Source organism: Cannabis sativa, chromosome 2 (genome assembly GCF_029168945.1).
Source record: "Cannabis sativa cultivar Pink pepper isolate KNU-18-1 chromosome 2, ASM2916894v1, whole genome shotgun sequence".
Lineage (NCBI taxonomy): Eukaryota > Viridiplantae > Streptophyta > Magnoliopsida > Rosales > Cannabaceae > Cannabis > Cannabis sativa.
This window is the reverse complement of record NC_083602.1, coordinates 32,823,633-32,847,501: the sequence shown is the minus strand read 5'-3', so window position 1 is coordinate 32,847,501 and position 23,869 is coordinate 32,823,633. Positions and strand designations below refer to the sequence as shown.

Genomic DNA, 23,869 nt, shown 5'->3' with positions numbered 1-23,869 from the left:
GGTCCAGTTGTACAAGATTTTTCTTCCTTCAATCTTCATAGCCACAAAGAGATAATTGACAGAAAAGCATACTCTAGTATCTATCTATTACCCCAATCATTCAGGTAACGAGATTCGGAAATTTTAATGTGATTTCTGGTCTCTTTGTTGTGCCTTCCATTGCCTCAAATATTTTGTTAAATACATTAAGATTCACTTCTATGCACCTTAATTGTCCTTCTCAACTCACTAGCACTACTTTACATCCTTCACAGGTAAAATGGAAGGCACAACGAAAAGACCAGAAATTAAAGCTTCAAGTATTAATATCACATTTTCCATAGTGAAAAAACAGAATGAAAAAAACAGGTGAGTACCAAGTTACATAACACTGAACACTGAATTTCTTAGCATAAGACTGCATGGTTAATAATATATGGTGTAAGAATGTCACTAAATTCTTAATAAGTACAAAATTTAAAGTATATAATCTTATAAGCCTGGTACAACCAGAATAAATAGATGAGTAATTGTTTACTTTAGTAAGATTATGAGATTGAATCAAATTAACGTCTTAGAAATATCATCCATGAACAATTCAAATAAGATTACTACGTAAAAAAATCAATACTGAAATCAATGAATTTTGAGTGACATTGTGTGATTCATCCCATATTCAGAAGTGAACACGAAAATGACCAACAGATACAGTAAATAAAGTTTGAGGAGACACAAATGTTCCATAACAACCTTAATCTATCCACATCCCCATTTTCGGTGACCAGAAATGAATTCAATTGCTATTGATGGAAATTAAACATTAAAGAAATTGCAAGTGATTCTCACTAAAAAATGATATCACAATAGAAGCAAAGACAAACTTTTGTTTGAGTAGGCAAAATAAGATTCAAAATCATGATTTTGTTAACAGAATATTCACTAGAGGGGGAAAACATATTGAGAACCAATTTAACATTGTAAGAGGGATATACAACCAGCAGAAGGGGAATGAAAAAAAATGTCTGTGATCTATTCATGTGGCCTAATTTACTGAATAGTGAAGTGAAAAAGAAAAAATAAAACGACAACAAAAAGAACAAATGGATTCATATATAATTTTAATCTGGTGTAATCCAAGCATAGTTGACAAGAATCATCACTACTCACTCACAGTTAGCAAAGCAAATAGCTCTCAATGAAGAACCTTTGCCTCACTCTATTCATTCTTCCAAGCATATAATATCAGGGAAAAACCAAGAGATGACCCTTTACTATCAGAAAATCGCTGCGAAAAAGACCACGGTAAAGCATTCGGGTCGGCTAGAGATTGACTAGACCACAACATCTCGGCAGACAGGCATGTCTTGAACATGAAAACAGCATTCCCAAGTGATGTACCAAAGAGCCAACTGTGGACATCCCAGAAAACTTCAACTGCAAGACCATCAACCAAGATGGTATGGTTTCCCCTGAACTTCCATCTAAGCCTCTTCACTTGCATCAGAGTCTTACCATCTACCCTGATCATAAGGCACGGATCAGTCACTCCAATCGTGTCACATTCTATCACAAGATCATGAATTTGACCATTGTTGCAAAACTGAGCCTTGGTGCTGAAAACCCTCTTACCAAAGATGTGTTCTTTCTTTGCAACAAAAACAGCATCTGAAGGCATAGGAGTTGCACTAGTCTTTTTGAAAGCTTCTTTTCTCAAATCCCCGAGAAGGAGAACCATTTGTCGATCTACCACAACACCCACATAATATCCCTCCAATGGTTGAGGCCCGGATCCAAATTTAGCAGAAGAAAAGTCCCAATATATATCAATCTTACTAGAATACGCTTCTAAACTCTTTGAACCTCTTCTCTTGGAGAACAACCATGGTTTAATATCAACCTTACAGAGACAATGATTCGATGAGTCGTCGATTCCAACTGTAAGGCCTTGACCCATCAAGTTTTTACTCCATGAAACAGTAATCAAGCAAGACCTTCCTCGAAGCCGGCATTGATACACACAAGTAACCAAATTCTGGGCATTCTTACTGCTGCTCGACGAAGAAGAATCCGCAACTTGAACTCCATTTTCACCGAAACAAGATGGGAAATCTCTCATTTTTTTTTTCTAATTTTGGCAAAACTTAAATTCACTTTCAAAACTTCACTCTCCACCAATTTAACGAACAACTGGCGTCCAATTTTTAAAAATAAAGAAAGCTCTCAAAACAAAAATATCATAGATAAGAAAAAGGGATAGCAACAGTTCAAAGGGACTGAATCTGTTTACCTCAAATTATCATAAGCCAAAACGAAAAACCCATCTCAGAAATGTTACAATATCTCATTCTCAGCCTTGACTTGATCTGAATGAATAAGAATTTGAAGCATATCTCTCTACACGCACCCAAAAAGAAACCCACTCATCCAAGCTCAGAGAAGAGAAAGCTGAAAAGGAAACAAACACATCAAGATTAACAGACAAAATTTGAGAATGTAGTTTTAGCAAAAAAATAAAATAAATCAAATACAGAAACAGACAAAAAGTATACTTGCTTCACTATCAACCATACCTCTGTCCAAAAAAAATAACAAAAATATTTATTTTTATTTTTTAAAAAAATAGCAAATACCCACCAAAGATAATTCGAAAAAAATACATATAATATAGTACACAAGCGAAAAAAAAGATGAGAGTAAAAATACCTCCTTAACGATAGAGACAGCTATATAAAAGGAAAGACTAAACAAGAACAAAACTAGACTAGTATTGCTGGAAAGGCTGAATTTTTTTTAAAAGAGTACTACTCTACAACACACTCAGAAAAGTGAACTCATTTCCCTTATTATTTCACTAATATTCTCTCTTATATGAATGTGACAGTGAACTCTTTTTTTTTTTTTTAACTGACCTGACATGCCCACATGAGAAAAGAAACCAGAGACCCAAAACGATGCAAGAATTTTCTCTGAGAAAAACTTGGACATAAGTCGAGTACTACTACTATTATTACTACTACACTAGGAAAAGCAAATTCAAGGGGGGAAAAGGACTAGGAAAAAGAAGAGGAATGAAAATAAGGTTTTTAGTTGAATGGAAATTTCATTAATGAACCAAATAATAGTGTGTAATTAAATTAAATAAAAATAAAGGTGGTAACTTCATTTTGTGTGTGTGTTTTTTCTTTTTTCAAAAGTGGGTACGAGAAGAGAGACCGACTCCTATGATCCTATGTAGTATTATTTAATGTAAATGCAAGCACGATTCTGAATTTTAATTATTGCACCTTCACTTATTGAGAGAGAAATGCTAAGACAATCGTGTAAAATATGTATTCAATTTGAGAAATGTTAAAAGAACACGTAGTGGCCAAGATCCTCCTACGTGTTAATATTGTTATTGGTTTAATTAAGTATCGGGTCCTATATAGTTTAATATAATAGCTTTTAGAGAGTATCGGTAGTCGATCGCAAGGCGACACATCTTAAGGGTGCTAGGCATTACTGGTGCCGAAATAGTCAATGCTTCTTTATATTAATATTGTTATTGGTGCAATTAAATATCGAATCTCATATAACTTAATATAATAATTTTTAAAAAATATCACTATTTAATTGCAAAACGACATGTTTAGAGGTACTAGCAGCACTCATTAAATTTAGTTCTCAAAATCTATATTTATGTATCTATATAAACGAGAAATATAGGCGATGACATGACACCTTTTTAATTCTATTTTAATTTATCTTTTTCTCATATTTTTATTTTTTATTTTTTTGGATGAAAAATCGTGTTTATATTTTTTTATTTATTTTTTAAAAATTTTATTAATTTTACTTTTTAAGACTCGTTTGAAACGTCGTATTAGGTCGTATTATATTATATTGAATTGGATTATATATCATATTTTTATATAATACAATGTTAACCTTTAATTTATACTGAAATATTATATATTTAGGTGTCCATAAAAATTAATACCACATATAGTTTTACATAAAAAAACAATTCAATATAATACTATACAATACAACACGGTGTAATATAGCGTACCAAACGAACCCTTAGTGAGTTATTTTGAAAAAAATATTTCACGTTATTTAAAAATGAATGTGGTATAACACTTAGAGACTATTTATAGATCACTATTTCTTTCACTTTAGTTTGTGCAAAATTAATATTACATCATTTTTGTATGTGTAATTGATGATTCTTATTTAATTAGTTATAACTTTTTATCAATACAACATATATTCTTGATTTTTTTTCAAATTTTTTGACTTATTTGTAATATTTCATTAAATTTTAATTATTTAATTATTTAATTTTATGTTTTTTTATTTGATAAATATCTAAAATTCTTAATAATATTTTTTTTGACGTGATTTCTTAATAATATTTAAAATAATTAAAAATATAATTTATAAATATCTATATATTTATAAAGCAAAACATAATTTATATTAGTACTTTTGTCATAATCATTTCGCTCAATTTATATCATTTAATTAAATTTTTATAATAAAAGACATAATTTATTTCATGAAAATAATTTATATATTTTTTAAAAATTTGTCGCAAAGCGAAATTTTTTACTAGTTAACTTAAAAAGTGATTGTACTGAACGTAAATATAGAAACTCCATTAAATATTTTATGTAACATGTGTCAAAATTCATTCACATTATACACTACTATTCAAGTATGAAATATGAAGATAGACTAAAAAGTGTATACATACTATTAGAGAAGGACTATCGTCAATCTCCTATTACAATCTCTTAATCTACTTTTGTGCTCGAAAACACATGTTGAAATATTTTTTTTTTGAATTTTTTTATAGCAGTGTTTGTAATAGTTATAATATCATCTAGATCTATATAAATTTTTTAAATTTTTTAAACACGGTAAACTGAAATATCAAGAACTTTATTTTTGATACTATAAACTATTTGAAAATTTTAAAAAATTTACACGGATAATATTGTAACTATTACGAATAACGACATGTGATTTTGAGTGTAAAAATTGATTAAAAAATTATAATAAAAAATTGTAATTAAGACTTTACTTTTTGTTTTTGATATATACTATTTTTATACTTCTTAGACTCTAAAAAGTACTTAATAAAATAATTATTATAAAAATAACTAATCATTTGTAAAACACTAACCCATCAAATGCTAATAATAATTCATTTACATATTTAAACTTTAAATGGTCCTAAATATTATTATTGGTGTCTTTTAGTATTTTTTTTCATCCGTAATAGTATTTTCCGTAAAAAAAATAAAAACTACATTTACATATATTTATTGTTTTTTTGTATTTATTGGTCATTCTTTAAAATAACTTTTTTTTTTAAAAAAAAAAAAAAAGCATCCTAGTGGCTAAGCTAATACACATGAAACACGTAATGAAAAGGATTATTTCACTAGTTACGTGAGCTTGAGTCTTGACCAAAAACTTCTATCATAAAAAAGCGTACACACATTTTTTCATCATGTGCATTTTATAAACTTGCTTGGCTTTTTTCTCCTTACCGTTGAAAGTTAGGGCATGTTTAGTTTATAGAAATGAGAATTGTAATAGTAATCAATATATTCATTACTTGCTTGCTTTTTATTTTATTTTTTTTAATTTTGTAATCTATTACATTGTAATCCTTATTATAATAAAAAAATTATTGTAATGGTCATTACAATTAGTCAATTACAATCTATTACAAAATTAATATAATATTATAATAAAAATAAATTAAAAAGTCTATCTTAGCTAATTTTATTTAAATATTTTATAATTATAAAAGTTAAAAGTAATAAAAATATTTTGGTCAATATACATTTTATTCTATTACATTCCCACAATAAATTAAATACAATAATTTTAATTATAATATTTATTTCAACCACAAACTAAACTGTAATTACCATTACGATTCCTATTCCATTACACTACTATTACCATTATCATTGCATTTCTATTACACCAAATCAAATATCACCTTAAATTTATCCATATCGTTATTGATCTTGTACATAAAATAAGTTGATGATAAAATGTTTAAAAAAGCACATTAACATATACCAATTAGCTCACATTTCTATTTATAACATATATGATATATCCTATTTCAATTTCATCATTCCCAATCTACCACCAAATCTTTCTTTTTCTTTTTTTTTTTAACTCGCAAATCACAAATATGATTTCAAATCATTTTTCATTGTAATAAAAAAAAAAAATCATTCTTCCCTACTTCACGAAATTTACTTGAAATGTATTACTATGTGAAATATATAAACATGAGTGGAGGAGGACAGGGGAGGCTCCTCCTATTTTATCTTTCCAATGGAATCTGTGACGAGTCGGTTTGTTTTTTTTAGGATGATGATTATATTGATTGTTGAGGCTAAAGAGTGGAAGAGTGGTTCACCATTATTATTATAATTATTATTATTATTTGCTTTAATTTTAGTTTAGCCTTTATTAACTACCCTTTCACTTTATTTGCCTTCCATTTCAATATTCCTTGGCGCGTTTTCTACACGCTCTTTCTTTATAGACGACAAACTTATGCCAGCTGTATTATGCTACCTGTCTAAAGAAACGGTTCCATTTTTTTTTTTAACTCTAATTCTTTTTTCTTTTCTTTTACATTTAATTTCTGTAACTGAAAGCCGTAAGTCCAAGTTAAGCCAAAATTAGCTCATTGGACTGGCGAATACCCGGGTATCGACCAGATTGTCCCGGGGCGGGGCTGCCCCATCTGGCAGGGGCTCCGACCCGATCCGCGAAAAGCTCCAATTTCCCGTCATAATAAAATGTGAAAAATAGAGAGGATTATTAACAGCTGTTTGGAATGGAATGATATGATGTAATATAATTACTCCTTAAAAAAAGATAGGTTAGAATTATTTCCTTCTTTAATTATATTAATTTGAATAGTAAATTTAAATAGTATTAATATTATGATTTATTACAAAAAAATCTTGTAATATATATTTTGTGTGAGATAGTTTTTTTTTTTTTTTGATAAAAAAATATTGTGTTAATTTTATGTTACTGGCAATAGTATGTGTATGCATAATGCATAACAAAAATAAAAATAAATAACATAGTAATAAATATATATATATATATATATATATGAATATTCATTTTTTTTGAAAGCGTACATGAATATTTATTTTAATTAATAAAAAATAGAATAAAATTTTGGGCCTTTTTTATTTTTACACTTTAAAACAGTTTTTTTTTTTTTTTTTTTTTTTTTTTTTTGTATTTTTACGAAATTTTACATAGAAACCCATATTGCAACTAGCACTGCAACCTAAATTGTAACAAAAAAATCGTACAGAAACTCCTATTGCAACTAGCACTGCAACCACTTTAGAAAAAACGCAAACCATAAATTTGAAAAAGAAAAAAAGTTAAAAAATAGTATATGTGGTAATTCCCCTAAAATTTTATATTTATTAATTAATAAATATATATTTTTAGAATAATTATCTTGTATTTATGTATAATTAATATTAAATAGATATAATAAGAAATTATTTTTTATTTAATTTAATTTTTTAAAATAATATATAAGATTCTTGTTTTCAACCAAATAATATAATTCAATTAATGAGAATAAGATTACTGTTGACGCTGAAAATTGATCACCATTGTCTCGCTTGATTGGCGAGAAAAGTAATAGATGAAAGAAATTAAATAAAAGAGACGCCACAATTTAAAGTAGTTCACTCCTCAAGTTGCGATGACAATAGAGCTACGTCTACTTCGAGTTTTTATTGCTCACGAAAAACTAGAGAAATATGCTCTAACCTTAAGGAGACTTAGAAAAATGTAAAAGGTGAGTTAGTGGAGTTATCCTTTTATAGGTATGGAGGTCCATTAAAATATTAATAACGAAATACAAAAATATGAAAATTCATTCTAAGCTAATCTTGACCATTGATGTGATCTAATGGTTAGAATGACTCCGGATGATTATCGTCAAATTTTAGAGCTCGACTTGCGTTCGTCGAATCGTTTTTAGGCTTGTCGTGGACAAAATCGCACTTCGACTTGGGGCAATTTTTTGAATTGAAATCTTCAGAATTGAGATATGAGTGTGAGACATTCGTAGAAAGCAAGGCCGGCCCTAGGCATAGGCGGGCTAGGCCCGTGCCTAGGGCCCACTCTTTCTAGGGGCCCATTTAAAATTTTAAGACCTAATTACTTAATTACTATATTTAATTAAAATTAACATTAAATATAGTTAAGTTGGACCCAACATAATGGCAGCCTAAATAGTGGCAGGTATTATGTTTTCTTGGGACCTGAGTTTGAAACCACCAAACTTAGTTTTTATTATTAATTTTTTTTTTCTAAGAAACAACTATAAATGCATATAAACTTAATAACTAATAACTAAAGCCAAAAAAATTTTAATACATAAATATTATTTAAACTTTTTTTCTAAATCTAACATTTTATAAGTTTATCTATTTTTTTTTTTTTATTTTCTTTATTTTTTTGTCTATTTTCCTACTTCTCTTATCATGTTTTTATTTCCATATTTATCTTGCTTTAATCAAAATTATATTTTTAATATTATGAAGAAAAATCATTAATCAAGATATAATAATTAATTTCGATAATAATAATAAATAATTTTTTTCATAAATATTACTTGAAGTGAATTTAATTTATTTCTTTTTAAATATCTTATTATAATTATGGCCTATAATTTAATGTAGTTGTTAGAAATTATTTTACCTATAGATAAATATAAACTTGATAGTTTTTTCTTTTTTTTTTCTTCATGAATTTGATTTATTATATGGTTGAAATTTTGAAAAGATAAAAATATTATTATGGATGATAGAACAAATTAAAAAATACAAATCTATTAATTTTTGTAATACTTTAAAACTTATTTCAGATTTTTAATATATTTTTTTACTTTTATGTTATGAAATGTAGCATATCATTTTTTAGGTTAATTTTTTAATTTATTTATTAAGGGGCCCTAAATCTTAGGCCTCCATTTTTTTATCGTCGGCCCTGATTATTATGTCACAATAATGATGAACAAATAAAAAGGCGGTTAATAATGTAGCTAATTAATTATTATTATTATTATTATTATTAATTACAGGCCAACATTTATTCAAATATGAAAAAAAAAATCAATGGAGCAATACTCAGCTGTGCCATACTTGGCTACACTTATAAATTGTCTTGTTTGGACACTTTATGGGCTCCCTTTTATTCATCCAGGAAGTATTTTGGTTGTGACTATAAATGGGTCTGGTCTTGTAATTGAGTGTACATACTTAATCATCTTCTTAATCTTCTGAGATAAGAAGAAAAGGACTAAAGTTATTCTTGTTGTTCTTGCTGAGCTTGTTTTCATTTCTATTCTCACCCTTTTGATTCATTCTCGAAAGCATTGTTGGTACCATTTGTAAACTCTATAATATCATGATGTATGCTGCTCCATTGGATGTTATGGTAAATTACTAGTTACTAGTTATTAATTAGTTACTTTTTAATATCATTATTTCTTGTTTGATTTTAATTGTTTATTGTTTTTGGTGCAGAAATTAGTAATTACTACTAAGAGTGTGGAGTCTATGCCATTTTTCTTATCATTTGCTTCATTGTTGAATGGTATTACTTGGACCACTTATTTATTAAGGGGCCCAAAATTTTATATCGTCTTAGACCCCTATTTTGTCAGGGTCGACCCTGATTATCATGTCACAATAATGATGAACAAATAAAGAGTGTTTAATAATGTAGTTAATTATTATTATTATTATTATTATTATTATTATTAATTACAGGTCGACATTTATTCAAATATGGAAAAGAAAATTAATAGAGTAATACTCAGCTGTGCGATACTTGGCTACACTTATAAATTGTCTTGTTTGGACACTTTATGGGTTCTCTTTTATTCATCAGGAAGTATTTTGGTTGTGACTATAAATGGGTCTGGTCTTGTAATTGAATGTACATACTTAATCATCTTCTTAATCTTCTGAGATAAGAAGAAAATGATTAAAGTTGTTCTTGTTGTTCTTGCTGAGCTTGTTTTCATTTCTATTCTCACCCTTTTGATTTTGTCTTTGACTCATTCTCGCAAGCATTGCTGGTACCATTTGTATACTCTTTAATATCACGATGTATGCTATTCTATTGGCTGTTATGGTAAATTACTAGTTACTACCCTTTTGACTTTGTCTTTGACTCATTCTCGCAAGCATTGTTGGTACCATTTGTATACTCTTTAATATCACGATGTATGCTACTCTATTGGCTGTTATGGTAAATTACTAGTTAATAGTTATTAATTAGTTACTTTTTAATATCATTATTTCTTTTTTGATTTTAGTTGTTTATTGTTTTTGGTGCAGAAATTAGTAATTACTACTAAGAGTATGGAGTTTATGCCATTTTTCTTATCATTTGCTTCATTGTTGAATGGTATTACTTGGACCACTTATTTATTAAGGGGCCCAAAATTTTATATCGTCTTTGGTCCCAATTTTTTCAGGGCCGGCCTTGATTATTATGTCACAATAATGATGAACAAATAAAAAGGTGGTTAACAATGTAGCTAATTAATTAATTATTATTATTAATTACAGGCCAACATTTATTCCAATATGGAAAAGAAAATCAATGGAGCAATACTCAGCTGTGCCATACTTGGCTATACTTATAAATTGTCTTGTTTGGACACTTTATGGGCTCCCTTTTATTAATCCAGGAAGTATTTTGATTGTTACTATAAGTGGGTCTCGTCTTGTAATTGAGTTTACATACTTAATTATCTTCTTAATCTTTTGAGATAAGAAGAAAAGGATTAAAGTTGTTCTTGCTGAGCTTGTTTTCATTTCTATTCTCACTCTTTTGACTTTGACTTTGACACATTCTCACAAGAAAAGATCAACCATTGTTGGTACCATTTGTATACTCTTTAATATAATGATTTATCTTTGTTCCATTATTGTTATGGTAAATTATTAGTTACTAGTTATTAATTACTTACTTTTTAATATCAGTAGTTCTTGTTTGATTTTAATTGTTTCTTTTTTTTTTTGGTGCAGAAATTGGTAATTACTACTAAGAGTGTCGAGTTTATGCCATTTTTCTTATCATTTGCTTCATTGTTGAATAGTATTACTTGAACCACTTATTTATGAAGGGGCCCAAAATTTTATATCGTCTTAGGCCCCCATTTTTTCAGGCCCGGCCCTGATTATTATGTCACAATAATGATGAACAAATAAAAAGGTGGTTAATACTGTAGCTAATTGATTAATTATTATTATTAATTATACGCCAACATTTATTCAAATATGGAAAAGAAAATCAATGGAGCAATACTCATCTGTGCCATACTTGGCTACAGTTATAAATCGTCTTGTTTGGACACTTTATGGGCTCCCTTTTATTCATCCAGGAAGTATTTTGGTTGTGACTATAAATGGGTCTGGTTTTGTAATTGAGTGTACATACTTAATCATCTTCTTAATCTTCTGAGATAAGAAGAAAAGGATTAAAGTTGTTCTTGTTGTTCTTGCTGAGCTTGTTTTCATTTTTATTCTCACCCTTTTGACTTTGACTTTGACTCATTCTCACTGTCACGGAGTATGCTAGGCAATTTGACCGTCTGGCAAAGTTTGCACAAGAGATCGTACCAACCGAGGCCCTTCGGGTCAAAAGGTTCTTGAAGGGGATGAACCCCATGATTAAAAAAAGATGTGAAAATCATGGTGGGGACCAACATAGTTTATGCTGAGGTGTTAGAAAAAGCTCTTGAAGCTGTGTTTCTCCAAAATGATATAAAGAAGGAGAATGCTGCTAAGTGGGAAGCCCGAAGAAACAATGGAGGAAATCAAGAGAATAAGAGAAAACACGAGGGAAATCACAGTAATGATCGTGATAAAAAGGGGAAAACAGTGGTCCAAAATAACAACAATGGGGTAAAAAGGTCCTATGTAGAATTCCCAATTTGCCGCACATGCAATAGGAAACATCTTAGGGAGTGAAAGTTGAAGTCAGGGGTGTGCTACAATTGCGGGCAGCCAGGCCATTTGAAGAAAAATTGCCCAAAGGGACAAAAGAAGGAGAACCAAGCCGCTCCTGCTCGAGTGTTTGCTCTCACCAGAGGAGAAGCGGCCACAAGCAACACTGTTGTCTCAGGTCAGGTTTCTATTTACGGATTGCCTTGTAATGTTCTCTTTGATTCTGGAGCTGCTCATTCTTATATAGCTACTAGGATAATTGATAGTATAGATAAGCCATGTGACCTACTTAGATGTGGTATTGTGACGGAATTACCCTCGAGAGAAACCATGCTATCAACAAGAAGAATGCGAGATGTACCTATCATAATCGAAATCAAAGAACTCATGGGCGACCTAATAGAGCTGGAAATGAAGGAATATGATGTTATAATTAGGATGGATTGGCTATCTAGTCACGGCGTGACAATCAATTGCCGAAAGAAACTGGTCGTTTTTGAAACAAAGGCTGGGATCGGTTTATTTTCAAGGGCAACAAGCTGGCCCTTAGGACTCCATTAATCTCTTCCCTAAAAGCTAGTCAGCTAATGAAGGCGGGGTGTCTGACATTCTTAGTCAACTTAGTGGATCGAGCAATAGGGACACAACTAAATGTGGAGAATGTGCACATAGTCTGTGAATTTCCAGAGGTCTTTCCAGAAGATCTACCGGGACTACCTCCAGATAGAGAGGTGGAGTTCGTCATTGAATTAGCCCCGGGGACTAATCCAATTTCAAAGGCTCCATACGTAATGGCACCTAATGAGTTAAAAGAGCTTAAAATACAACTACGGGAGCTCTTAGACAAAGGGTTCATTAGACCGAGTTACTCACCTTGGGGTGCGCGGTACTCTTCATCAAGAAGAAAGATGGTAGTATGAGGATGTGCATGGACTACCGTGAGCTCAACAAGGTGACCATCAAGAATAAGTACCCTTTACCAAGGATTGACGATCTCTTTGATCAATTGCAAGGCTCGACTGTGTTCTCAAAGATAGATCTAAGATCTGGGTATCACCAGCTAAAGGTCCGAAAGGAAGACATACCCAAGACAGCATTCAAAACACGATATGGACACTATGAGTTTTTGGTAATGTCTTTCGGACTAACTAATTCCCCAGCAGCCTTCATGGATATGATAAATAGGGTGTTCAAGGAGTACCTAGATAAGTTTGTTGTTGTATTCATTGATGACATTCTTATCTACTCCAAAAATATGGAGGAACATGAGGAACACCTGAGGATGACTCTAAACCGACTTTAGGAGAACCAACTATATGCCAAATTCAAGAAATGTGAATTCTGGTTAGAGAAGGTGGCATTCCTAGGCCATATAGTTTCCAAAGATGGAGTCGAGGTGGATCCTACAAAGATCGAAGCGATCAAGAGCTGGCCAACACCTAAGACTGCAAGTGAAGTAAGAAGCTTCTTGGGTGTAGCTAGTTACTATAGACGCTTTGTTGAAGGATTTTCCAAGATCGCAACTCCTCTAACCTACTTGGCTCGAAAGATGCAGAAATTTGTCTGGTTAGAAAAGTGGGAGGGTAGCTTCCAAACACTTAAGGACAATCTAATAACAGCCCCTATATAATGTGTTCCCAATAACAAGGATAAGTTTGTGGTGTACTGCGATGCATCGAAACAAGGGTTGGGATGCGTGTTGATGCAAAATGACAAAGTAGTAGCGTATGCCTCAAGACAACTTAAGGAGTATGAACAAAGGTACCCAACACACGATCTGGAGTTGGCAGCAGTAGTTTTTGCGCTAAAAATATGGAGGCACTATCTCTACGGGGAGAAATGTGAAATTTATACCGACCACAAGAGCCTGAAGTACTTCTTTACGCAAAAGGAACTCAACATGAGGCAGAGGCGATGGCTAGAGCTTGTTAAGGACTATGATTGTGAAATGCACTACCACCGGGGGAAGGCCAACGTGGTAGCAGACGCGCTAAGTAGACGCAGTTATGCCAGCTTGGCAATACTGGCACAAATAGAAAGGCCACTACAACAAGAACTCCAAAGAAGTGGTATAGAGATCCTTACTCCAAAACTAGCTAACCTAACCATTGTCTCAACGCTACTACAAGAACTTAAAGATGCACAGATTGTTGATGAGTTCTTAAAGAAGAAAAGAGCAGGCCTGCCAGAGAAGGAGGCAGAAGATTTCTCCGAAGGTACAGACAGCATGTTGAGGTATAAGGGAAGAGTGTGTGTAGCCAACGATATAGAACTTAAAAGAAAGATCATGATGGAAGCACACACTACACCCTACTCAATGCATCCAGGGTCAACCAAAATGTACAATGACTTAAAAACCTTGTATTGGTGGCCAGGGATGAAGAAGGATGTAGCTGAATTTGTAGCTAGATGCCTCACATGTCAACAAGTTAAGGCTGAACATCAGAGACCAGCAGGGATGTTGCAACCCCTGGAAATCCCTGAATGGAAGTGGGAAGATATAGCCATGGATTTTGTTACAGGACTACCCCTAACAACCAAGCAACACGACTCAGTTTGGGTAATTATAGACAGACTCACCAAGTCAGCACACTTTGTTCCAGTAAAGTCTACTTACAACACAAAGCAGTATGCTGACCTGTACGTGCAAGAGATATTGAGGCTGCATGGAGTTCCAAAGACAATAGTCTCTGATAGAGGTTCAGTATTCACCTCCAAGTTACGGGAGAGTCTACATAAGGCAATGGGGACGCGGTTGAAATTAAGTACAGCATTTCATCCCCAAACAGATGGACAATCTGAACGCACCATCCAAATACTCGAGGATATGCTTCGAGCGTGTGCACTGGACTTCACTGGCTCGTGGAGTAAATATTTACCTCTAATGGAGTTCTCTTACAATAATAGCTATCAAGCCACAATCAAAATGGCACCATATGAGATGCTGTATGGACGAAAATGTAGATCACCGCTTCACTGGGATGAAGTTGGAGAAAGACGCTATTTAGGTCCAGAAGCGATGAGTGGAAGCTTCAGAAGCAGTTGAAAAGATACGGCAAAGGATGCTCACCGCCCAAAGAAGACAGAAAAGTTATGCCGATCCGAAAAGACGCGAGGTTGAGTTTTCTATAGGGGACTTAGTGTTCGTAAAGGTATCACCTATGAAGGGAATTATGCGTTTCAGAAAACGAGGAAAGTTAAGCCCAAGATTTATAGGTCCTTTCGAGATACTGGACAGAGTTGGTCAGGTAGCTTACCGTTTGGCCCTACCGCCAACATTAGCAGAAACGCATAATGTTTTCCACATTTCCATGTTACGTAAGTATGTACCTGATCCGACTCATGTTCTTAAATACGAGAACTTGAACTTGCAGCAGGACATGAGTTATATGGCACGCCCTGTGCGCGTGATAGAAAAGGGAATAAAAGTCTTACGAAATAAGACTATACCCTTAGTTAAAATCCTGTGGAGTGATAGTTCTGATAGAGAAGCGACATGGGAGTTGGAGACGAACATGCAGAAACGGTACCCCAAGTTATTCTCAAGTAAGTAAATTTCGAGGACGAAATTCCTTTAAGGAGGGTAGATTGTAATAACCAAAATATTTAGTTATTATTTTTACGTTAATCTAGTTATCTCGATGTGGAAATAGTGATTACATGGAATATGTTATTTACTCATTAATTAAAATGATATTTTCTTTAAGTTATGAGAATTATGTCATTTTTGTAATTTATACGTATCTAATTGATTATGAGCTTAAAATCTTAGCCCATTATGTGTAGGACTTATTTAAGTTGGGATGTGACCTACACCTATTTTATTATAATAATTATTCTTGTTCCTACTAAATAAGTAATGAGTTTTGTTAAGAGAATATAAAATAAAATCATTTTGACTAGTAAATTATTAAGATCATACGTGGCATAGGATTGAATTGGTTTTAAAGTTGAAGTGTTATATATATATATATTATATTATCTCAGAGAATGTGGTAAGATAAATGTATGCATAGAACTAGGCATGCAATAGGTGGAGTGAGTTCTTTCTAAGTTTTAGAAGTGCATGAATAAAGGAGATAATTCAAATTTAATTTTTGAATATAAAGAATAGGTCTAGGATCGTGGCTTTAGTTGATGTAGTGGGAGTGATATTCGGATAATTAGAAGAGTTTATTCATTTCATATATAGTAATGATAAGTTAGATATAGCAAAGTATTAATAGTAGTATATATATATCAATATATATAATCTCTTAAAATAGCTGTGAATCAATTAAACAAAATATATAAGTATATATGTATGCATGAAATGTGACTAGAAGACAATTCAAAATTCAAATCCTAGTCTAGAGAGAATGTTACGTGGAGGCCTAGGAGGGTTAGTCTCATGATAAACAAACTATTGAAGATTAGACCTTAGTGTATATAGGTCATAAGGAGAGTTCTTCTATACTGTTGAGGTTTTGACCGAGTATTTATGAGATAGTTGGAGTTTAAGCCTTTTAACTATTATTTAAATTAGTTAACCATAGTTAACTAGGGATCACATCATAGTTAGGAGACCATGGTTTTATTAGTTGATAGCCTTATAAATAGAATCATTCTTTTTGATTACATTTCACATTTAGAAGCTTACAACATCTTATCCTTTTAAGATTTTCTTTCTTTCATTTCACCGTAATAACACCACTATCAATACTCTCTCAACACTAATCCTTTATCTCCATCATTTTTTTCATACTCACATATCACCACCACCAACCTCTTACGTATTTATATATATATACACTACTATTATTTACTTATATATATCAACATCATCACTATCATTTTTACATTCAAGTTTTAGTGCTCAACTAGATCTTATTGGAAGCTAAGGTATATCATTTTATAATTTTCGGTTTCTAAATTCAAATTTAAGGTTTCATATATATATATATATGTATATATATACCCCTATAATGTGTTCTAATTAATAAGTATGAAATTTAGGTTTTTCATAATACAATTATTTCTCAAGGGTCACTTTCATTGCAATCAAGGCTAGGACTCCATATTCGAGGTAAGGAAATTAAGTAGAAAAACATAAGTTTTCTGTATGTAATAACATTCATAGGAAGAGTGGGAATAGTAAAAGAGAAGTTAACTAAGGTCTTCTGCCTGACTCTTTATTGTTTGTTATTTAATGTACTGTATAATATATATTTAAATAATATGTTTATAAGATTCATGTTATTTATATATGTTTACAGTATTAGAGCATGGCCATTGCTAAAGGTATATATTTAAATAATGTGTTTATAAGATTCATGTTATTTAAGTAGGTATGTAAATAGTGTGTTTATAAGATTCACATTATTTAGTTATGATTGTTATGTTATTTAAATAATGTATAGTAGTTTGACATTATTTAAATTAGATAGATTATAGTTTATGTGACATGGTTTGACCGAGAAGATAATGGTTAAATACTTGACTGTTGGGTCTATATGGTAGATAGGGGGCCATTTAGTAGTGGGTACGATTTTACTGAACCCAACCCTCCGCCATTTAGTCCAATAGCTCGATTTTATTTGCCAAAGTCGAACTCGGGCGTAATCATTATTATGTGATTTAGCTTAGAAACTAGTTATTAGTTGCTAGTGATCAAAATAAGTTTATGTATTGCTAGATATGTGCATTTTAGTTGTGTGTTTTCTTTAATTTATGTGACTACCTGACACACATTTCCTTACTGAGTTTAGTAGCTCACCCTTATCAAATTACCATGTGCAGACCAAGGTAACTGAAAGTCTAGAATGCCGGTGGCGAGTGGAACTTTAAACGCTTGTGTGTGTGAACTTGTTGAGGACCATATAACTGCGGGCGGTCTAGGGCGCTCTGCTTATTTATTTACGCTATTAAATTTATGTCGCAATTATTTTAGTTATTATTTATTATGTCTTTTGTACGAAAACTGGCCAGCTGTGAACATTTTCAAGTATTAAATAAAAATGCGATATTATGATTTTCCACGTTTAATGCTTGTAAACAAAATTATTATTTTTATAAAAGTACGGGCGTTACAGTCTGGTATCAGAGCCACAGTTATATCGGTCCCGAACGTTCTCACGAGTTACACACATCAGCCAAAAAGTTTCCGTTTGCCACCAAGTAAGTCCATTATATATGCTTGCATTTTATGTGTATTTTTTTTTTTTTTTTGTAATTTCTAAATTGGCATTTTACTTAAAAAAAAAAAACCTTAGTACCAATATCCAAGTTTAGGTACTATCCATATGAAATAAAATTTTTAATACATATAAATATATTTCAAGTTAGTTTAAAATAAATTTTTGGGTAAAATTTTAGAACTTGATTTTAGTTAGCACCATATGACTCTTGAAAAAGAAAATCATAGAAATTTTCTTTAAGTAATCAAAAAAAAAAAATGTGTGTTTTATTATTTTATGTGATTATTTATTTTATCTTTGAATAAATAGAAATTATTTGTGAACTAGTTATGTAAGTATGGGCATTTTTTTTTTTAAAATAGTGATATCTTATTTAAGTTTATCTTCTTTTAGAGATTCTTAGAAACAAACAAGGAACATTAGGAAATAATGTCTCCAAGAAGATCAGTTCGAATCAACGGCAATAGAAACATCCACGTGGATGCAGCTCCAGCACCCGCAAGGGGCGGAGGCGGAGGTGATGGTCGACGCGGAGGCCGACGTGGAGGCCAAAGCGGTAGGGGAGGTAGACAAGGAGCATCGGTAGCACCGGTAGATGAAGTAACACTCGAACAACAACAAGCACCTCCCAATGCTCAAGCTGAGGTACTCCAAGAAAACGCTCGTATACGTGAGGAGCTAACTCAAGAAATTGCAAGGCTACAAGCTCAGAATGAGGAATTACGCCGGAATCAAAATCCACCCGTTAGAAACCTAGCTCTTCAACCAGCTGCATTGAATCCAGAACCAATACAACGTTTTGAACCTGTGTACGAGCGATTCAGGAAACAACAACCACCAATATTCAATGGGAGCTCGGACTCACTTGAAGCTGAGGAATGGTTGCACTCAGTGGAGTCCATATTGGAATATATGGACCTCAATGATAGGGAAAAAGTATCCTGTGCTGCCCGCCTACTTAAAAAGGATGCACAGATCTGGTGGGAAGTAGTAAGACAGAGTCGCAACATAACACCTATGACCTGGTTGGACTTTGTTGATGTGTTCAACAGGAAGTACTACAGTACTGCCATACTGGCTGCAAAAGAAGATGAGTTTATGAATCTGAGGTAGAATAATCTCACTGTCACGAAGTATGCTAGGCAATTTGATCGTCTGGCAAAGTTTGCACAAGAGATCGTACCAACCGAGGCCCTTCGGGTTAAAAGGTTCTTGAAGGGGATGAACCCCATGATTAAAAAAAGATGTGAAAATTATGGTGGGGACCAACACAGTTTTATGCTGAGGTGTTAGAAAAAGCTTTTGAAGTTGAGTTGCTTGAAAATGATATAAAGAAGGAGAATGCTGCTAAGTGGGAAGCCCGAAGAAACAATGGAGAAAATCAAGAGAATAAGAGAAAACACGAGGGAAATCACAGTAATGATCGTGATAAAAAGGGGAAAACAGTGGTCCAAAATAACAACAATGGGGTAAAAAGGTCCTATGTCGAATTCCCAATTTGCCGCACATGCAATAGGAAACATCTTGGGGAGTGTAAGATGAAGTCAGGGGTGTGCTACAATTGTGGGCAGCCACGCCATTTGAAGAAAAATTGCCCAAAGGGACAAAAGAAGGAGAACCAAGTCGCTCAAGCTCGAGTGTTTGCTCTCACCAGAGGAGAAGCGGCCACAAGCAACACTGTTGTCTCAGGTCAGGTTTCTATTTACGGATTGCCTTGTAATGTTCTCTTTGATTTTGGAGCTACTCATTCTTATATAGCTACTAGGATAATTGATAGTATAGATAAGCCATGTGACCTACTTAGATGTGGTATTGTGACGGAATTACCCTCGGGAGAAACCATGCTATCAACAAGAAGAATGCGAGAGGTACCTATCATAATCAAAAGCAAAGAACTCATGGGCAACCTAATAGAGCTGGAAATTAAGGAATATGATGTTATACTTAGGATGGATTGGCTATCTAGTCACGGCGCGATAATCAATTGCCGAAAGAAACTGGTCGTTTTTGAAACAAAGGCTGGGGTCGGTTTATTTTCAAGGGCGACAAGCTGGCCCTTAGGACTCCATTAATCTCTTCCCTAAAAGCTAGTCAGCTAATGAAGGCGGGGTGTCTGGCATTCTTGGTCAGCGTAGTGGATCGAGCAATAGAGACACAACTAAATGTGGAGAATGTGCACATAGTCTGTGAATTTCCAGAGGTCTTTCCAGAAGATCTTTCCAGAAGATCTACCGGGACTACCTCCAGATAGAGAGGTGGAGTTCATCATTGAATTAGCCCGAGGGACTAATCCAATTTCAAAGGCTCCATACAGAATGGCACCTAATGAGTTAAAAAAGCTTAAAATACAACTACAGGAGCTCTTAGACAAAGGGTTCATCAGACCGAGTAACTCACCTTGGGGTGCGCCGGTACTCTTCGTCAAGAAGAAAGATGGAAGTATGAGGATGTGCATGGACTACCGTGAGCTCAACAAGATGACCATCAAGAATAAGTACCCTCTGCCAAGGATTGACGATCTCTTTGATCAATTGCAAGGCTCGACTGTGTTCTCAAAGATAGATCTAAGATCTGGGTATCACCAGCTGAAGGTCCGGAAGGAAGACATACCCAAGAGAGCATTCAAAACACGATATGGACACTATGAGTTTTTGGTAATGTCTTTCGGACTAACTAATTCCCCAGCAGCCTTCATGGATATGATGAATAGGGTGTTCAAGGAGTACCTAGATAAGTTTGTTGTTGTATTCATTGATGACATTCTTATCTACTCCAAAACTATGGAGGAACATAAGGAACACCTGAGGATGACTCTAAACCGACTTAAGGAGAACCAACTATATGCCAAATTCAAGAAATGTGAATTCTAGTTAGAGAAGGTGGCCTTCCTAGGCCATATAGTTTCCAAAGATGGAGTCGAGGTTGATCCTACAAAGATCGAAGCGATCAAGAGCTGGCCAACACCTAAGACTGCAAGTGAAGTAAGAAGCTTCTTGGGTCTAGCTGGTTACTATAGACGCTTTGTTGAAGGATTTTCCAAGATCGCAACTCCTCTAACCAACTTGACTCGAAAGATGCAGAAATTTGTCTGGTCAGAAAAGTGGGAGGGTAGCTTCCAAACACTTAAGGACAATCTAATAACAACCCCTGTATTATGTGTTCCCAATAACAAGGATAAGTTTGTGGTGTACTGCGATGCATCGAAACAAGGTTTGGGATGCGTGTTGATGCAAAATGACAAAGTAGTAGCGTATGCCTCAAGACAACTTAAGGAGTATGAACAAAGGTACCCAACACACGATCTGGAGTTGGCAGCAGAAGGTTTTGCGCTAAAAATATGGAGGCACTATCTCTACGGGGAGAAATGTGAAATTTATACCGACCACAAGAGCCTGAAGTACTTCTTTACGCAAAAGGAACTCAACATGAGGCAGAGGCGATGGCTAGAGCTTGTTAAGGACTATGATTGTGAAATGCACTACCACCGGGGGAAGGCCAACGTGGTAGCAGACGCGCTAAGTAGACGCAGTTATGCCAGCTTGGCAATACTGGCACAAATAGAAAGGCCACTACAACAAGAACTCCAAAGAAGTGGTATAGAGATCCTTACTCCAAAACTAGCTAACCTAACCATTGTCTCAACGCTGCTACAAGAACTAAAAGATGCACAGATTGTTGATGAGTTCTTACAGAAGAAAAGAGCAGGCCTGCCAGAGAAGGAGGCAGAAGATTTCTCCGAAGGTACAGACAGCATGTTGAGGTATAAGGGAAGAGTGTGTGTAGCCAACGATATAGAGTTTAAAAGAAAGATCATGATGGAAGCACACACTACACCCTACTCAATGCATCCAGGGTCAACCAAAATGTACAATGACTTAAAAACCTTGTATTGGTGGCCAGGGATGAAGAAGGATTTAGCTGAATTTGTAGCTAGATGCCTCACATGTCAACAAGTTAAGGCTGAACATCAGAGACCAGCAGGGATGTTGCAACCCCTGGAAATCCCTGAATGGATGTGGGAAGATATAGCCATGGATTTTGTGACTGGACTACCCCGAACAACCAAGCAACACGACTCAGTTTGGGTAATTATAGATAGACTCACCAAGTCAGCACACTTTGTTCTAGTAAAGTCTACTTACAACGCAGAGCAGTATGCTGACCTGTACGTGGAAGAGATATTGAGGCTGCATGGAGTTCCAAAGACAATAGTCTCTGATAGAGGTTCAGTATTCACCTCCAAGTTCTGGGAGAGTCTACATAAGGCAATGGGGACGCGGTTGAAATTAAGTACAGCATTTCATCCCCAAACAGATGGACAATCTGAACGCACCATCCAAATACTCGAGGATATGCTTCGAGCGTGCACACTGGACTTCACTGGCTCGTGGAGTAAATATTTACCTCTAATGGAGTTCTCTTACAATAATAGCTATCAAGCCACAATCAAAATGCACCATATGAGATGATGTATGGACGAAAATGTAGATCACCGCTTCACTGGGATGAAGTTGGAGAAAGACGCTATTTAGGTCCGGAAGCAGTAAGGGAAGCTTCAGAAGCAGTTGAAAAGATACGACAAAGGATGCTCACCGTCCAAAGTAGACAGAAAAGTTATGCCGATCTGAAAAGACGGGAGGTTGAGTTTTCTGTAGGGAACTTAGTGTTCGTAAAGGTATCACCTATGAAGGGGATTATGCGTTTTGGAAAACGGGGAAAGTTAAGCCCAAGATTTATAGGTCCTTTCGAGATACTGGACAGAGTTGGTCAGGTAGCTTACCGTTTGGCCCTACCGCCAACATTAGCAGAAACGCATAATGTTTTCCACATTTCCATGTTACGTAAGTATGTACCTGATCCGACTCATGTGCTTAAATACGAGAACTTGAACTTGCAGCAGGACATGAGTTATATGGCACGCCCTGTGCGCGTGATAGAAAAGGGAATAAAAGTCTTACGAAATAAGACTATACCCTTAGTTAAAATCCTGTGGAGTGATAGTTCTGATAGAGAAGCGACATGGGAGTTGGAGACGAACATGCAGAAACGGTAACTCGAGTTATTCTCAAGTAAGTAAATTTCGAGGACGAAATTCCTTTAAGGAGGGTAGATTGTAATAACCAAAATATTTAGTTATTATTTTTACGTTAATCTAGTTATCTCGATGTGGCAATAGTGATTACATGGAATACGTTATTTACTCATTAATTAAAATGATATTTTCTTTAAGTTATGAGAATTATGTCATTTTTGTAATTTGTACGTATCTAATTGATTATGAGCTTAAAATCTTAGCCCATTATGTGTAGGACTTATTTTGTAATATCCGGTAAAAATATACATATATTTTAAATTTTATTTGATATACAATTTGTGTGAGAATAAGTATTTATTTATTTCTACTAATAGTGAATTGAGACTATTGCTTAGAATAGTATTGATAGATTTCTAAACATAGTTGAAATTATAGTAAGTGTCAAGGTAAAATTATGGTGTTTTTAAGAATTAGGATTGTAACACCCTAACTAATTTAGGCGTATTACGTGATTTTTAAACGTACTGTGCAGCTCGTTGCTAATCAACGAGGTTTATGGAAAAACGTGATTAATTAAAATTTTGCTTTTCATTAAACTTATAAACCATTTTACCAAAAAGTCTCGGGATCCCGATTTATAAAAATATTTA

General features: G+C 33.6%; 4 protein-coding genes and 1 pseudogene across 6 annotated transcripts; 4 read left to right on the top strand and 1 right to left on the bottom strand.

Moving 5' to 3' along the window:
* Positions 1–860: 860 nt before the first annotated feature.
* On the bottom strand, positions 861–3,182 carry LOC115720671 (uncharacterized). Of its 3 annotated transcripts, none has more exons than XM_061110490.1 (3): positions 2,889–3,182; positions 2,267–2,424; positions 861–2,166 (listed from the first exon to the last, which is right to left on the bottom strand). In XM_061110490.1, exon 3 carries the CDS (start codon positions 2,093–2,095, stop codon positions 1,196–1,198), a length of 900 nt encoding a protein of 299 aa, XP_060966473.1. In that variant the 5' UTR covers positions 2,096–2,166; positions 2,267–2,424; positions 2,889–3,182; the 3' UTR covers positions 861–1,195. The 3 variants fall into 3 exon arrangements, with proteins under 3 accessions (XP_060966473.1, XP_060966474.1, XP_060966472.1); XM_061110491.1 differs by lacking the exon at positions 2,889–3,182 and adding an exon at positions 2,550–2,611; XM_061110489.1 differs by having other exon boundaries at positions 861–2,424; positions 2,683–3,181.
* Positions 3,183–9,456: 6,274 nt separating this feature from the next.
* Positions 9,457–12,569, top strand: LOC115719936 (bidirectional sugar transporter SWEET4-like; annotated as a pseudogene).
* LOC133034268 (uncharacterized) lies at positions 11,754–12,928 on the top strand. The gene is made up of 3 exons (XM_061109321.1): positions 11,754–11,966; positions 12,069–12,525; positions 12,624–12,928. The coding sequence occupies exons 1-3, from the start codon at positions 11,754–11,756 to the stop codon at positions 12,926–12,928; spliced, it is 975 nt and encodes a 324-aa protein (XP_060965304.1).
* Positions 12,929–15,169: 2,241 nt separating this feature from the next.
* Positions 15,170–15,562, top strand: LOC133034267 (uncharacterized). Its single transcript, XM_061109320.1, has one exon. It carries the CDS (start codon positions 15,170–15,172, stop codon positions 15,560–15,562), a length of 393 nt encoding a protein of 130 aa, XP_060965303.1.
* Positions 15,563–19,319: 3,757 nt separating this feature from the next.
* LOC115719937 (uncharacterized) lies at positions 19,320–21,054 on the top strand. Its single transcript, XM_030649109.2, has 3 exons — positions 19,320–19,392; positions 19,478–20,208; positions 20,368–21,054. Exons 1-3 carry the CDS (start codon positions 19,320–19,322, stop codon positions 21,052–21,054), a joined length of 1,491 nt encoding a protein of 496 aa, XP_030504969.2.
* Positions 21,055–23,869: the final 2,815 nt, after the last annotated feature.